General features: G+C 39.1%; 2 protein-coding genes across 2 annotated transcripts; both read left to right on the top strand.

The window, feature by feature from the left end:
• The first annotated feature begins 4111 nt into the window (after window positions 1–4111).
• LOC117129830 lies at window positions 4112–6369 on the top strand. Its single transcript, XM_033283060.1, has 2 exons — window positions 4112–6121; window positions 6162–6369. The coding sequence occupies exons 1-2, from the start codon at window positions 4165–4167 to the stop codon at window positions 6179–6181; spliced, it is 1977 nt and encodes a 658-aa protein (XP_033138951.1). The 5' UTR covers window positions 4112–4164; the 3' UTR covers window positions 6182–6369.
• A 2271-nt stretch (window positions 6370–8640) lies between these two features.
• On the top strand, window positions 8641–10666 carry LOC103875299. Its single transcript, XM_033283061.1, has 6 exons — window positions 8641–8708; window positions 9100–9299; window positions 9387–9513; window positions 9627–9914; window positions 10009–10221; window positions 10383–10666. Exons 2-6 carry the CDS (start codon window positions 9100–9102, stop codon window positions 10611–10613), a joined length of 1059 nt encoding a protein of 352 aa, XP_033138952.1. The 5' UTR covers window positions 8641–8708; the 3' UTR covers window positions 10614–10666.
• The last annotated feature ends 6710 nt before the right edge of the window (window positions 10667–17376 follow it).

The raw sequence follows: 17376 nt of genomic DNA, 5'->3' as shown, positions 1-17376 counted from the left end.
AATTTCTGCCCAACATACTGGCGTTCTACAAGGTCGACCATACAATGCTTCGTATGGCGAGATACCAATACTAGAGTGGTAGCTATTGTTGTAGGAGAATTCCATCAGCGGCAAAAACTTTTCCCACGGACCATTCCAGTCTAAGATACACAACCTTAACAGATCTTCCAGAGTTCTAATGGTTCTTTCGGTTTGGCCATCGGTTTCTGGATGAAACGTAGTACTCATATGCAAATCAGTTCCCAAGGCTTGTTGAAAGGCTCGCCAAAATTCAGCTGTAAAGCGTGGGTCTCGGTATGAAACTATATTTGCTGGTACCCCATGAAGCTTTACTATCTCCTCCAAATACAGCTCTGCTAACGTCTCAACTTTGTCTGTAAGTTTCATCGGTAGGAAATGAGCAGATTTGGTGAGCCGATCGACAATCACCCAAACTGCATCATTCCCATGGCCGGGTGCTCGAGGTAAACCAGAAATAAAGTCCATCGCTACTGCATCCAATTTCCATTTAGGGATAGGTAAGCTTTGAAGTAAGCCACCTGGGACTTGGTGTTCAGCTTTTATCCGCTGACAACTCTGACACTGAGAAACCCATACGGCAACATCTCTCTTCATCCCTTGCCAGTGGTAATATCTTCTGATATCTCGATACATCTTTGTGCTCCCGGGATGAATGCTTAAGAGAGAATGGTGTGCAGTCCTTAGAATCTCCTCTTGAAGTCCTTCTCCTTTCGGAACAGTTACTCGACCATCGAGTAACAAAGTTCCATCACTTGCAACTTGATATCCTCCGAAGTTTTCTTCATTCAACTGCTCTCGTATCTTCTTCAGGTTCACATCTCTCATTTGATATTCTCGGATACGAGAAAGTAAACCAGCTTGGCTTACTGCTTGTAGTCCTAGAGGTTATCTTTCCTCTCCTTCTAAGGCAGCCAAACTAATCATCTTGAATTCCGCTTCCAGGTTCTGGAGTTCTTTTTCAATATCTACATCAACTTTCCTTCTGCTCAACGCATCAGCAACAACGTTGGCTTTTCCCGGATGATATAGGATCTGCATGTCGTAATCAGCTATGAACTCCATCCATCGTCTTTGCCTTAGGTTCAAATCAGGTTGAGTGAAAAGATACTTAAGGATTTTATGGTCAGTGAACACTTGGATCTTCTCACCATACAAGTACGATCGCCAAATCCGAAGGGCAAATACTACTGCAGCCATCTCTAGGTCATGTGTCGGATAATTCACTTCATGCTTTCTTAGTTGCCTAGATGCATAGGCGATTACCTTATCGTCCTGCATCAGCACACAACCTAAACCAACATGAGATGCATCCGTATACATGGTGTATGGTTGGTTAGGCTTAGGCAATGCTAAGATAGGTGCAGTCGTCAAAGCTTCTTTTAACTTTTCGAATGCTTCGTCGGTTTCTATACTCCATTCAAAAGCAATCCCTTTACCGGTAAGACGAGTCAAAGGCTTTGATACGCTTGCAAATCCTTGGACAAACTTTCTGTAATAGCCGGCCAATCCAAGAAAACTTCGAATCTCGGTAACAGAAGTCGGATGCGGCCATTCCTTAATAGCAGCTATCTTTTCTGGATCGACGGCAACTCCTTCTTCTGACACTCGATGTCCTAAGAAGCCAACTTCTCCTTTCCAGAAACAACATTTACTAAGCTTAGCAAAAAGCTTTTGATCTCGGAGACTCTCCAAAATTAGTCGTAGATGCCTTTCGTGTTCTTCTGCACTTCGGGAATATATGAGGATGTCGTCAATGAATATGATAACAAACTCATCCAGGTAATCCCGAAATACTTCATTCATCAGTAGCATAAATGCAGCCGGGGCATTGGTAAGACCAAAAGGCATTACTACGAACTCAAAGTGTCCATAGCGGGTTCTAAAGGGAGTCTTCATGATATCGGCTTCGGAAATCGGAATCTGATGATAGCCTGAAGCTAAATCAATCTTCGAAAACCAGCTTGCGCCTTGTAACTGGTCTAATAGCTCATCAATTCTTGGGAGTGGGTACTTGTCTTTTATGGTTACGTTATTGATTCCACGATAATCAATACATAACCGCATGCTTCCGTCTTTCTTCTTTACAAATAGCACGGGTGCTCCCCATGGTGATCAACTAGGACGTATGAAACCTTTGTCTAACAAATCAGCTAGCTGCTGCTTCAACTCAGCGAGTTCTGCTGGTGCCATTCGGTATGGTGCCTTTGCTATTGCAGCTAATCCGGGTTCTAAGGTTATACTAAAGGGGTTACTCCTAGACGGCGGCAATCCCTCTAATGCCTTAAACACGTCCTCATATTCTCTGACTACTGGTATTTCTTCCATGTTCTGCTCTTTCTCGTCTTCTACTGGTCCAGCAACTAAGGTCACTAAGTATACTTCTTCACCCTTCTCCAAAAGGTTGTCAATACTCAAAGCTGACACTAATGACGCTCCATCACTTGGTACTATGCCATGGTAAGCTAACGGGGGTTGGGTATCTCTCTCGAAAACAATCTTTCCTCGACCACAATCAAGGTGAGCTCGGTAACTTGACAGCCAATCCATCCCTAAGATTACCTCGTACCTCTCTAAGGGGAGAACTAACAAATCAGCCGGAAAAACCATATCTTGGATAATGATTGGAACTCTTAGAATATAGCCTTCAGTTTCAAGAACTTGATCTCCGGGAGTTAGAACGGGAATGGATAAATTCACTTTAGTGAATTCTCCATCGAATTGGGATGCTACTTCGGGAGCTACAAAACTATGTGTTGCTCCTGAATCGAAAAGGATGTGGGCGGATATTCCACCCACAAGCAAAGTCCCTGACAATAATTGACTTTACCGTCAATTACTTACTCAACCACTTTTATAAAAAAAATTTTTTATCACTAATTCACAAATTATTAAAAAAAATTATGCAACACTCAATTGGATAAGAAAACAAACCTGAAATTGGACCCTGAGGTGGTCCGGATGGTCCTGGTAACTCTAAAGCGTAAGCCCTACCAGCAGTGGCTTGACGCTTAGCAGGAGGTAAGGGTAGAGGTGGGTTAACTGGTCTGGCGGGTCGAGCACTCGAAACAACAGGCTGAGCAAGATGAGTGCGTGGACGTGATGTCGCATAATGTCCTCGCTCTCCACACGTGAAACAAGTGATGTGAGATGGTACAGCCGGTTGGAACTGTCCCATGGTCGGACAATCCCTCATAACATGGCCCAGCTGGCCACAAGTGAAACAAGTCGGGGTTCTAGGTCTAGAACCTCCAGAACGACCTCCCCGAAAAGCTCTACCTCCTCGTCCTTGCTGCATAGCAGAATGCGGCTGAGGCTGGAATGGAACAGATGGACGTCTATGTTGTGCGGCATTGCTAGAAGAAGCTCTCTCAGCAGCAATGGCCTCCTCAACGTTCACAGCACGCTCAACAAGCACTACAAAAAAAAGGATATATTGTGACTACATCTTGAGACGAACTGTCTCGGTCACAATTTAGTGACGTTTTTAATACGTAGTTGTGACTGTATTTTTTCGTCTTAATTCTGTAGTTGTTTCGTCACTATATTATGACGATGTAAGTCGTTGCTATATTTAGTCACAACTACAGACGTAATTGTTACTATAGTGATAAACGTAACGGTCGTGACGGTATTATGACTATACGTATCATCACAAATTGGATACGAAACGGTGACGGAAAGATACGTCTCTATTTGGTACGTAAATGTGACTCACCTTTAGTCATTAACTAATACCGACGAAAGATATATCTATTGTTGCAAACTTTTACATAAATGATGTAATAATTTTGTAGTTAATTAAAACCAAATATCTGATGTTTACTTTTTCACGATTTGTGACAAACCTTTGAGTCTATAAAAATAGTTGCATAACTATATTTAAAAATTAAGAGAAATTCTTTTACAAACATATGTCAATGTTACTTTTTTTTTTATTCAGTGCATACCTATTTATAAGGACTAAGTCCTTATCTAATATGGAATATACTTTATTATTTCCTTTTTATATTATAAATTATAATCCTAATCTCTTTATACATAGCATACGTACGAGACTTAGAAAAACAGAAAAGAGTCCAATTTGATTCTCAAGCCATCTACTGTCGAGGAGAAGGAAAAAGAAGCTCTCTGCTGTAGAAAATAATGTCACTGAATAATGATATTAAAATTGCAAGAAAGTGGATGTATGAAAGAATCGATGGCTCCACTAATCAAGTTTCAGAAACTTTTTGTCAAGGTTTAGAGAGTTTTATGGAATTTGCTAAGAAACAACCTCTATTTCTCGAGAATGGCAAGCTTTTTTGTCCATGTTATAAGTGTGACAATGGAAGATTATTAGAAGAAAAATCTGTGTGGAGTCATCTATATAATAGGGGTTTTACATGCAACTACTGGGTTTGGATTTCTCACGGAGAGAATTATAATATTCTAAACAATCCTGAGAATATAATTGCTAGTGAAGATGCTTCTGGTTTTGACTCTCAAACCGAAACAGTAAATCCTTACGTGTCAATGGTATCAGATGCATATGCAGATGGTAATCAGGAAACTTCATTCGATCAGAATATGGAACAAGAGCCTAATGCTGAGGCTAAAAGGTTTTACAATATTTTGGATGCTGCCAAACATCCAATTTATGATGGATGTAAAGAAGGTCTTTCACAACTTTCTTTAGCAGCTCGACTCATGAGTTTGAAGACAGATTATAATTTGCCTCAAAATTGTATGGATTCGATTTCTCAGATGATGCAAGAGTATTTGCCACAAGGTAACAATTCAATGAATTCTTACTATGATATAAAGAAGCTTATGCGGTCTTTAGGTTTACCTTATCAGAAAATTGATGTTTGCCAAGATAATTGTATGCTATTTTGGAAGGATTCCGCAAATCTAGAAAACTGTCTATTCTGCAAAAAAGACAGATATCGACCTACTCAAAAGTCTGGACAGAAAAAGGTTGCATACAACAAAATGTTTTATTTGCCGGTTGGAGATAGATTGAAGCGATTATATCAATCTAATAATACTGCAAGAGACATGAGATGGCACGCAGAACATACAATGAATGGTGGAGAAATGTGTCATCCTTCAGATGGAGAAGCATGGAAACATTTTCTTGAGGTATATCCTGAATTTGCATCTGAGTCGAGAAATATTTACCTTGGGTTATGCACGGATGGTTTTAATCCATTTGGTATGTCTGGACATAATTATTCGCTATGGCCTGTTATTCTGACTCCGTATAATATGCCACCTGAGATGTGCATGAAACAAGAATTTATGTTTCTAACCATTCTAGTCCCTGGTCCTAATCATCCTAAGAGAAGTCTTGATATATTTCTTCAGCCACTGATAGAAGAGTTAAAGGATCTGTGGGTTAATGGGATTGAGGCCTATGATATTTCTACTAAGGAGAACTTTATCTTACGAGCTGTGCTTATGTGGACAATAAGTGACTTTCCTGCTTATGCTATGCTTTCTGGATGGACAACTCATGGTCGATTGGCATGCCCTTATTGTATGGACCAGACTGATGCATTTCAGTTGAAGAATGGCAGAAAAACAAGTTGGTTTGATTGTCATCGTCGTTTTCTACCAGCAGATCATAGCTATCGGCGCAATAGGAAAAATTTTAAAAGAGGGAGGGTTGTGACTGACGATCCACCTGAGTTGCTTACAGGCGAGGAAATATGGAACGAGGTAAATGGTTTGCCAAAAACAGTTGATTGCGGAGGAAACCATGGGCGCTTAAAGGGTTATGGTGACATTCACAACTGGCACAAGCAAAGCATTTTTTGGGAGTTACCTTACTGGAAGAACCATAAACTTCGACACAATCTTGATGTGATGCATATAGAAAAGAATTTTTTCGATAATATCATCAATACTCTACTGAATGTTCCAGGAAAAACAAAGGATGGCATCAAATCACGACTTGATTTGGAAGAGTATTGTAACAGGAAAGATCTACACTTAACAACTGATGGCAAGGTTCCCATTCCAATTTTCAGACTACAAGCTGATGCAAAAACAGCTTTCTTAAAATGGCTTGAAAAAGATGTTAAGTTTTCTGATGGATATGCATCGAGTCTGTCAAAGTGTGTTGACTTATCTGGTGGTAAATTAACAGGAACAAAAAGTCACGATTGTCATGTTCTAATGCAACGGCTCATTCCAGTTGCGTTTGCTGAACTTATGGATAAATCTGTGCATGAAGCACTATCAGGTAAACACAAAACTTTTTATTACATTTATATTTTTGTCTATGGTCGTTTCTCTATTTTTTCAGTTATTTTTTGAGGCTGCTGCTTTGATTTGAGTTCATAGTGTTCTGTTTTGATTTGAGTTCGTAGTGCTTTGCTTTAAAACATGTCAGGATATTCTGTTTTAAATTTTAATGATCTGCAGTTCTTAAGTTTTGCTTTATATAGATTTATATATGTTTTGTTAAGAACAATTAAAGAAACTGACATTTATTTGTTAGACTTTAAAGTTCACGTTAGTGCTCTAGTTTTAATATATGGTGAGATAATTTTGCTTTGTTTAATGAATTTTTCTATATATAAAGTTTCATAAATACTGTGCTCTGTTTACGTAGTGCTCTGTTTTTAATTGTAATAATGTGCCTTTATCCTTGTCGATATTAATATTAGTTGGTTAGATAATTTTGCGTCATTTACGTTAAGGCTTTAGACGTTGCCGTCAAGGTTTCTTTGACTTTTAGGTTATGTTTTTTCTTCTAAATGTCTTATAAAGTGTTGCTTGCTCTTAGATAGACTTGGAACGACTATGCTCTGTTTCAAAATATGTTCCTGATTATATTTAATATTTACATAACTCTATCTTATTTTGTTATCTGTTTTATAGGTGTTAGCTTGTTTTTTCGGAATCTTTGTTCACGGACATTGCATAAAGACAGTGTTGCAATATTAGATCAAAACATACGCATGGTTCTTTGCAATTTGGAGAAAAATTTTCCTCCATCCTTTTTTGATGTTATGGAGCATTTACCAATTCATTTGGCACATGAAGCTAGACTTGGAGGACCAGTCCAATTTCGATGGATGTATGTTTTCGAAAGACACATGGGGCATCTAAAAAAAATGGTGAAAAATAAGGCGAAAGTTGAAGGTTCTATTGTAGAACAATACATTAACGAAGAGATTTCAACTTTTGGTAATTACTACTTTGAACCACATATCAAAACGAAAGCCCGAGCAGAAGATCGACACTATGATGGAGGAAATCATGATGATCAGTGTAGTGATATACCAGACATTTTTTCTCAACCAGGGAGGGGCAGCGGTAGAGAAAAAGAGTTGTGGCTTCAAGATAAAGACCACCACATCGCACATACATATGTTCTGCTTAATTGTGAGGAGCTAGGGCCATTTGAAAGGTACACAAAATAAAGGCACATCAATTGATTTTCATATACTGAATATATAAGCATTCGTCATTGTTCACGGTGGGATTTTTTATATAGGTTGTTTGATGAGAGTATGAATGTTTCTTACCCTGGGATAACTGGAGACAATCTAATCACGCTTAAAGAGCAGAGATTTTCAATCTGGCTACAAAAACATGTAAAGTTTTCTTATTATTTCTGATAGATACTTAGTTTATTAATTTATTTTAAACTAAATATTTATGTTGATACAAATCAGGTGGAAGATACTTCAAAGGATAATTTATATCCAAAATGGTTGCAGACACTCGTACATGGTCCAATGATAAAGGTTATCTCTTGGCCAATGTATTTTTGTCGGGGATATATATTTCAGACATACGACTATGGAAAAGATAAAACTAGTGCAAATTATGGAGTTTGTGTTAAGGGCGTAACATCTTGTGGCTCAAGCGAAGAGCCTGATTTCTATGGAGTACTAAGAGAAATTTTTGAGCTTCACTACCCAGGACCAGTACATCTTAAAGTTGTACTTTTCAAATGTGATTGGTATGATTCGATCACTGAGAGAGGCATACGCATAAACAAGTCAGGGATTATCGATGTTAATGTCAGCAGACGTCATGGTAAATATGACCCCTTTATTTTGGCTTCACAAGCAGATCAGGTATGTTATGTTCCATATCCACGGATAAAACAGAAAAAGGATCAAAACTGGAAAGCAGCAATCATGATACAACCAAGGGGAAAAGTACTGGTCAGCAAAAATTTGGATTTTACTGCAATGCAATATGAAAATGTTGATCCAATTGTTTGTGTTGATCCACTGCACGTTGAGACACTAGCACATGTACATGGTCAAGCAGAAGATCTTGATTATATGGAAGAGGAAGAAGAACTTGGTTCAGACGCTGAAGATGGAAATCCTGATATCGAAATAAGTGATGAAGAATTTGATTAATTTTTTTTTTGCATTTTATGTTGATTTTTAGTTTATTTTTGAATACAATAAGTTACTTATTTATTACAAATCTACATACAGAAGTTAATTTTGGAACTTTCGATCATTAGAAGCGGCATTCTGAAATTATAAGATACCGCCATAAAAATTTGCCAAAATCCCCATTAAAAAATTATGCTTATTTATTGATTAAATATTCTATTAAGACGTCAAAAACCCTACGGTTCTCCTTAATATATAAGTAACCTCACAACTAGCCGTCATAATTATAGCACTAAACTACTCTCTCACAAAAATCCTCTCTAGTGGTGTTCCAAGGTTTTTTTCCCTCACCGTTAATTCTTATTGTTTATGGGTTTCTTGTTTGTAATATATCATCTAACTCGTATAGGTTGAAAGATTAGAACTCGTTATCAATGTTTGCTTTGAATCGTGTGCTCACCAATTCTTTAAACAATAGTACAATCTTTGGATTTAATTATTTAAAGTTCTTTAGAACTGTGCTCTTAGATAAATTTAATAGATTCTATAATACAATTATATTTTATTCAAGGTCAGAAGCACTTTCGATCTTTTATTAACTATTGAAAAGAGAAGTTGGTTTTGTATTCTTATCATTTAGATACTAATACGATATGTATACTGAGCATCCTTGGTAACTGTAAACCTTCAATACATGAACTGATCATTTTATGTTTTCCCATTGTAGATGACTCGACCACCAATGACATCAGGCGGGCGTTCTTATGGGACAGGACCAACTACCCAACCCTCTGGTTCTCAAGCTGCTGGTGCCCAAAGACATGTTGCAAACCATGAACCAGTTGAGAATAGGGAAGAAGTTGCACATGTTCCTGTACAACGTGATGTTCGTGTACTCCACCCAGCTAGACAAAATGGAGCTAAATGGTATGCTCTTCCTCTTTAATACACTTTCGTAAGTAACAGTTTATAGGTAAATAATATAAGTAAATAATTTTGTTTCATATACAACAGGTTCAAAAACAACACTGAAGTATCAACTTGTGTTCGAAAGATCATTGAAGGTTGTTTTAGAGGACCATGGTATAGCTGGAAAAAAGTACCACCGTTTTATAAAGATGCATGGTTTTCAACCTTTCAGGTGAGTTTGAATGGTATATAAATCTGATGTATTTTTGTTTTTACATATGTTAAATGATATCATATATATATAACGTTTATATACTTATCCATTTGATATCATATAATTTGTAGACTAAATTTGAGTGGGATGCCTCAATTGGAAATCTTGTTAAAGAAAACTTTGATCAACTTGCCGCTACCCGTCTCAAAGGAATGGTTAGTCTCGCAAAGTCAAATGGAGAAAAACCTGATTGGATTTTGTCTGATTACTGGAGGGTAATGTCTGAGTATTGGAGAACATCAAAGGCCAAAGATAAAAGTGAGAAAGCTCGCGCTTCTCGTCTATCTAGACGTGATGGTTTAGGTGTACACCGACACAGAGCAGGCTCACGTTCTTATGCCAAAGTTCAGGATGTTTTGGTAATATTTATGCATCTTTTACTTTTAAAAACATTTATATTTCATTTTTAAAAACTTGGTAGTTTACCTTACTTTGTTTGATGTTATGTTGTAGGAGGCAAACAATGAAGACTCTTCTTTCATTGCTGTGCTGAAAAAAACACACCAGAAATCTGATGGAACTTATGTTGATGAAAGAGCTCGGCTAATTGCTGAGAAATTTGATGAATGTGTTCAAGAACGCTTGTCTGAAATGGAAAATTCTAGTGGAGAGGATTTGACAATAGACAATCTCACCCTTGAAGAGAAAAATGAAATCTATTCTAAGGTAAGAGCTTAAACTTTTATTTCACTTTGAATTTGTTTGCCCTAAATTCTGAGTTTTATACATGGTATTTTAGTTTTCGACCAAAACAGAATACATATTTTAGTTTTTTAGTTCTAAACATTTTGTTTTATTGCTTTTATGTAAACATGACTTTTTTGTAGATTGTTGGAACATCAAAACAAGGTCGTGTATTTGGACTTGGGTCACTCCAAAGAGGTGTTTTAATGCCTTTAGAGTCTTCGACGGGTTCTCCACTAGGTAGTGCAGATGTGGGAACAATAACTCATCGAGTGGGTGAGCTTGAAGCTGAATTGCAAAAGAGTCATGATGAGTATGAAGACCTTAAGAAACGAATTGAAGCTGTGGAGGCTTTCTGCTTCAACACAAACTAGTGTGGCTTATGGTGTTATTTCTGGTTTTGGTTTTTGGTGTTATTTTATTGGTTTTTAGTTGCTTTATTCACTTGCTATGATTTTTTTCATTTAAATTTTTGTTCAAGTTTAAACTATATTTATAATTTTTTAATGTTATGGAATTTTTATTTTCAATAATTTGTCTTTATCAGATTTTTTTTTTTGGAAAAATAGTTATCAAAAGTACGTTTAATATAGCTAATATTTATAGAATATTTATAAAAATAAAAAATATATAGATATAAATATAATTCCGTAAAATTGTTACCAATTTAATAAAAGTAATCACTACAACTTTTACATCTAAATTAGTAGCTAATTAAGATGGATTTGTGATGTTTTTTTAGTGAAGAATTGTGACGGATACGTGACAAAATATAAGTATCTAATTAAGACTGATTTGTGACAAAATTCCTGACAATTTGAATGACAAAACTAGACTGTTTAGTGACTACGTATCGGTCCTCAGTTGTGACGGAACTGTTACTCATTTTCAGTGACAATACATAACATTTCTGTGACTGCAAATTAGTAGCGAAATTAGACTGTTTAGTGACTACGTATTAGTCCTTAGTTGTGACGATTGGAGACCAATGTTTCGTCACATCGAGTTACGAAAATGAGACGGTGTAATGGTCGCGAAAAATGACGGTTTTGTGACATGATTATTAGTTGCTAATTGTGGCTGTTTTGTCACTTACATATATCGTCACGACTTGTGTCGGACTTGTTACGGTCTCAATACGTTGCAAAATTGTTACGTTTTTGATACCAAAAAAAATTTGTGACGATTGTATTGCAACCGTTTGCAAACAGTTACAAATACGTCACAATGTCAATATTGTGACGAAATATTTTTTATTGTGACAAAACATTTCGTAACAATACACTCATTTTCTTGTAGTGAAGATCAGCAAGCCTATGAAACTCTACTGCCTCAAGTCTGCTCCTGATATATGGGTTAAGTCCTCGAAGGAACTTACGGATAATCATCATCTCGTCCTCTCGACCATAGTTGACATACTTCCTGAGACAGGTGAACTCTGCCTCATACTTCCTAACAGATAATCCTCCCTGAACTAGCTCCATGAATTTAATCTCCAATCGATCACGGGTTTCCGGTGGGAAGTACTTTCGAACGAACGCTGTACGGAAGTCAGCCCAACTCAGATTGAAGTCTCCAAAGTTCCTCTCTACGCATAACCACCAACTGATGGCGTCCTTCTCTAGATAATAAACAGCCACGTCTTTTTTAAATTCTTCCGGACAACGGGTTGCAGCAAAGTTCTGCTCGAGATTGTGAAGCCACACATCAGCTTCAAAGGGATCAGTGCCTCCCTGGTAATGCTTCGTCCCCAAGTTCTTCATAATCATGACTATCTTCAGGAAGTCCGGGTGAGAAGTGGTAGGTACTGGAGCTGGCTGAGCACGCTGTGCTTCTCGCTGTGCATTCAATGCTTGATATTGCAAATTCACCATCTCAGCCATCAGTTCCAGAAGTTCTATTATAGCTGGATCGATTGACGCTGGTTGAGGTTGTGCTGCCGGAAGAGGTGCGGCATTGGCCGGTGGAATATGAGCGGCAGGAGCCGGTGGAATATGAGCGGCAGGAGATGCAGGAGCTGCGGGATGATCTCCATGCACTGGACTATCGTGTACCACATCCACCTCGATGTCCATAAAGTACGGGTCTGGAGACAAATGAATGTGCTCTGGTGTCTGATCATATGACCCTTCAGACGGGTCAGTCTCAAAGCTAGAGCCTGAAGGTGTAGCCTCAAAGCTAGGAGTCGGAAGTGGTGCCGGAGTAGATGGCGGCGAGGAGTCTGAAGATGATGAAATAGGTATCGGTAGATAATGTCCACCACGATGTGCCTGTCTCGGTGGCATGTGCAACAAAAGATCATGGTAAGTTTCTACCCAGGTCTATCAATTCCTAAAAGAAGGAACAAACCAGCATATCCTAATTATTCTTGCGACACATTTTTGACTCGAAAGTTTTTTTTTTTTTTGTTTTTGAAACAAGTCCCATTCTAGCATCGTATAACAATGCTCTGATACCACCTATGTGACACCCCCGATCGTAGATAACCGGAAATGACACGGTCGATGTTCCCTGATGGTCGACCCGAGGTTCTCGAAATAAATCCGATCACCTTAGACCAACAACCAAAGAACACAGACACTCCTATCGGATATTACTCTAGGCTTTTCAACCCGATAAAGCAATATTCGATAGTTAGTTCGTCCCAGACAAGGACTAATGTCATATAAGAACTCGTGATTTATAAACATCTTTTATACATTATTTATTTACTTTAAATATCTTACAAACTGTTATAGTTTACCCTACGAACTATTGCCCAACAACGTTTTAAGTAAATATACATCAAAATGTATGTTGCAAGGACAACAAAATACTACCTCTGGTTGGCCGCTCCTTCCGTTCAAAAGATTTAAGTGTCTCCCGCCTAAGGGTTACCTGCACACACAAATGAGTCATGAGCAACTAGTTTACTCAGTGAATCTAGAATCACAACACAATCAATAATAAATCAAGCAATTATCAAATGCATATACATGATCATGCAAGTACTAGTACTATACTTTAATATTGATCATCATTGTGAATTCTTATTTTAAACATCACTTCCACAACACCCGCCCGTTACCATATTCATATAATACAATATATATACTAGACCCGAGAAACCACTAAGGCTAACCGAGACTAGTGAGTTAGCATCACCATCATTGTCGAATGTCCGGTGTGAACAATCCGACACTGCATCGTCATGCAGTACACGGTCTCCAGGGAGCTATCCCATTATCGTGTCTTCATGACCTTGTACCATTCGCAGGACCAAGTCACGGTAATGCGGGGGCTTTAGGGATAGTGAATATAACAAGACTTCACATGATTTTACTTCCATAATCATTCCAAAAATTAATTCATAATTAATACTTAATTAATCATAATTAACTCTTAATTAATCCTAGATTAATCCTTAATTAATCTCATATTAATCTTTAATTAATCCAAGATTAGTACTTAATTAATCATGATTACTCTTTAATTAATCTCAGATTAATTCTCAATTAATCTCAGATTCATTCTCAATTAAACCAAGATTAATCCATAATCAAAACCATGATTATTTCATAATTAAGATGAGTACTTGAGAACAAGTACTATGATTATGATTAACCTCACTTTAACCTTTTGATTACTCTTATGTATAGTTCACAATAAGTAAACATAACACCATTCTTATAAACTTGAGAGACTTTACTAACTCAATCAATCTCAACATCTATCTAGACTCACCTAAAGATTAGTCTTGAAACTGGCTTGGACAAGACTTGAGTTCCACTTGAACAAGGCTGAATGGACAGGACTGGATACTTCAAGCTTTACTCTACCTCTGACCTGAAACAGAGTGGTATGATCACAAGATGAGTTCGGTTCATGCCTTAACACCTTAGATCAGATCAGTTCAAGCTTGGTTCTGTACAAGTTCAGCTCGGTTCTAGTCAGTCTACCAAAGTTCACGACAAGATCAGACTGAGTTCAAATCGGTTTACTCAAGGCCAGATCAAAACATCATAGCTGGTGATTCTAAGAGGTTGATTCAAACCGAAATTAATCAAAATCTAAACTATATCACCACTTAGAGAACTGATCCGACCAAGTTCTTATGTAAACATCAACTAGCTCTGATCAAGACATGACTGAGGTAAGAGAGCAAAGCTTACCAATATGAACCAAAGGACTAGATGGCCTTAGCTGATCCTCTTCTCCAAGGTAAGCTTGTGGCTGGACTGATCTAAGAGAAATATCAAGGTCTGATCATGATCTGAACTCAACTAGGTCTAGGGTTTTATTTAAAAATCTCACCTTCTGATCTTTCTCAAGTAACAAACTGAGCTAAGGTTGAAGATTAGGTCACCACCAATTTTTTTTTTGATTTATTTTCCTGATTTTTCTCACTGATTTTTCTGTTATTCTTTCTCTCTTTCTCTCTGAAATTCTCTAGGTTTTTCTGCAGGGTTCTTAACGTGGAAAGCAGATGGAGAGGGGTTAAATATGAGGTGAGCTTGCTTCAGGTGAGGGTTTCACTCAGGACAAAGCTAAGCTGAGTGGGGACAGCTGGCCAGCTGCTTCAGCACTCTCCGCACAAGCTGCTGTCCTTTCCTTAACCTGAAGAAACTCCAGCCCTTTCATGTGCTTCTCACATGACAATCTAAGAAACAAGGTAAGCAGGCAGCTTGTGATTGTCATGTGACAGTTACTGAAGAAGCTAGGCAAGCAGGCAGGTCCAAGTCATGTGATTAAAGACTGAGCAAGCAGGCTGGTGGAAGAAATGAGTCTGGTCCAAAATTAATTGTAGCAGTTGGTTGATAATTTTCAATAATTTTTCAACCAAATATTCCTTGTCTTTGGCTCTCGTCTTGTTCTCAAAAAACCTCTTCCAGTTTAATAAAACTTCGACCAAAATATTTAAGCCTCGACCAAACTATCAAGTGAAGGTCTTTTAACTACAAGACAGTCCCTTCGAGGAATTAATCTACCGGGTCGATCTTTATTTTTATTAATCCTTGTTGAACCAACTAAAAACTGGTCGAGCGGGATTTTTCTCGACCAAAAATTTATTGGCTCATAAGGGTTATTACAATGGCTGTCCATCAGTACACATATCAGCACGCTGGTCCTTGGACTCAGCACGCTAGACCTTCCTGTGGACTATTCGGGTGATTTTGGCCCACGTGGGCAGTCTGTTCAGTACACACAGGACGTCTGTGTGTCTGTCAGCACACACAGGACGTCCGTGTGTGTCCGTCAGCACACACAGGACGTCCGTGGCTGTCCGTCAGCACACACAAGACGTCTGTGGCTGTCCGTGTGTCTCCGTGTGTGTGTTTCAGCACACACAGGACGTCCGTGGCTGTCCATCAGTACACATATCAGCACGTTGGTCCTTGGACTCAGCACGCTGACCCTTCCCGTGGACTGTTCGTGTGATTTTGGCCCACGTGGGCTATCTGTTCAATACACACAGGACGTCTGTGGGTGTCCGCCAGCACACATAGGACGTCCATGGCTGTCCGTGTGCGTCCGTCTGTGTTCGTCAGCACACACAGGACGTCCGTGGCTGTCCATGTAACATCCGCGATCCTGGATAAGGACCGTCGCGACGGCCATGGTTCGAGGAAACGAACAAGCCGGTCTTAAGACCTTAAGGCTAGCATTCCATGGCCAATATAGAAGGTTAAGGACGTCAGGATGCTGAGACTTAACCTTATAAGAGAAAGAAGTCAGCTAGGATAAGCTGTACAGAAGCTGGCCGATGCTTACGAAAAGCTCAATCAGCTAGACGTAGCTCGGTCAAGCTCAGCCTAGCTCGTTCCAAGTTAAGTCAGCTCAACCATCTGGACTACTAGCTCACTCAGCTGAGGCAGCTGGGAGTCAGCTCATCTCAGCTCGACAGACTGTTCAGGTTTCGGGTCGATGGTCCAGGTCCGGGTCAGTGGCGGGCCATAAGGTCCAGCCATGTTGTCCATGAGTCATTGGGCTCTTGTGGGCAGGCCGTGGGCTTGGGTACCAAGTCTGGGCTTAGGTTGGACGTGCCTATAATGTCTGGAACCTTCTATTTCCGAACAGGTACGATCTGGACCGTTGATTGTAATTGATGGCCAAGATCTGTCCCAAAAGGATGCTTCGAAGGGATGTGTCCCTTCGCACATGACCTTTGGTTGCCTATATATAGGATGCACGACCAGAGATCAATTCATTCATTCTCATTCAGTCTCATTCTGTCTGAGACAAAGGACACACATCCTAAACAAAGGGATCCCCCAATGAGAAACGAGGATCCAAGCCGGAAGGGCAAAATCCGGGATCAAAACCATAAGGGCACTATCCGGTTCATGGTGAGTATGGCTTTATCCATATGAGTCCGTAGCTTTTATAAGTCACTAAGGCCAATAGGAAGACCTATTCCTGGACGGAAATAGGCGCCAAGGTCCAAGGGTGGTTAGCCGAGAGACAGACTGACCAATTGGTAAGGGCTATAGCAGCTGTGAGTGGTTCTATCTCTGTCTCTTTATATTATTATGTCTATATGATATATATATATATATATATATATATATGGAACGTGATAGTTAACCATATTACCACATCATAGACCATGGGGTCATGGTTGGTTACGTTGATTGCTAACCATAGCGGATAGGTTGGATCAAAAGGGTACTAGTCGCCAAAGGTTGCGTGTTGCCAAGGGTCATGAGTTACCAAAGGATGCAAGTAACCAAAAGGTACGAGATACCAATGGTTGCAAGTATCAAAGGGTACGAGGACCAAAGGGTACCAATGACCAAAGGGTGCATCGTGATCCAAGGTTGCGTGTTGCCAAGGATCAAGTCGTGATCCAAGAGGTACGAACGTGTCGTGATCCAAGAGGTACAAACGTGTCGTGATCCAAGAGGTACGAACGTATCATGATCCATCGGATGTGAACGGTTCATGACCAAAATGGTACAAACGGGTTGGGACTGAAAGGGTACGAACGGAATGGGACCGAAAAGGGTACGAGTGGTTCAATGGTCACAAGGACACCAAATGCATTATGTTGGGCGTGGACCCACATGATGGCAATAGGTTGTCCTACAGGTCAATATATGAGTGTAAGGAAATAGCGAAGGCCTTAAGGCTAAGTGCAATCCGTACAACATGATTGAT

The sequence above is a fragment of the Brassica rapa genome, unplaced genomic scaffold, assembly GCF_000309985.2.
Source record: "Brassica rapa cultivar Chiifu-401-42 unplaced genomic scaffold, CAAS_Brap_v3.01 Scaffold0189, whole genome shotgun sequence".
Lineage (NCBI taxonomy): Eukaryota > Viridiplantae > Streptophyta > Magnoliopsida > Brassicales > Brassicaceae > Brassica > Brassica rapa.
This window is presented reverse-complemented; position numbering and strand designations above follow the sequence as displayed.

Excerpts from the sequence above, each read along its gene's own strand:
- LOC117129830 (XM_033283060.1), top strand. The coding sequence starts at position 4,165 with ATGTCACTGAATAATGATATTAAAATTGCAAGAAAGTGGATGTATGAA. Across the intron at positions 6,122-6,161 it reads TGCATCGAGTCTGTCAAAGT|TCACGATTGTCATGTTCTAA; the intron begins GTGTTGACTTAT and ends AGGAACAAAAAG.
- LOC103875299 (XM_033283061.1), top strand. The coding sequence starts at position 9,100 with ATGACTCGACCACCAATGACATCAGGCGGGCGTTCTTATGGGACAGGA. Across the intron at positions 9,514-9,626 it reads CATGGTTTTCAACCTTTCAG|ACTAAATTTGAGTGGGATGC; the intron begins GTGAGTTTGAAT and ends TATAATTTGTAG. Across the intron at positions 10,222-10,382 it reads AAAATGAAATCTATTCTAAG|ATTGTTGGAACATCAAAACA; the intron begins GTAAGAGCTTAA and ends ACTTTTTTGTAG.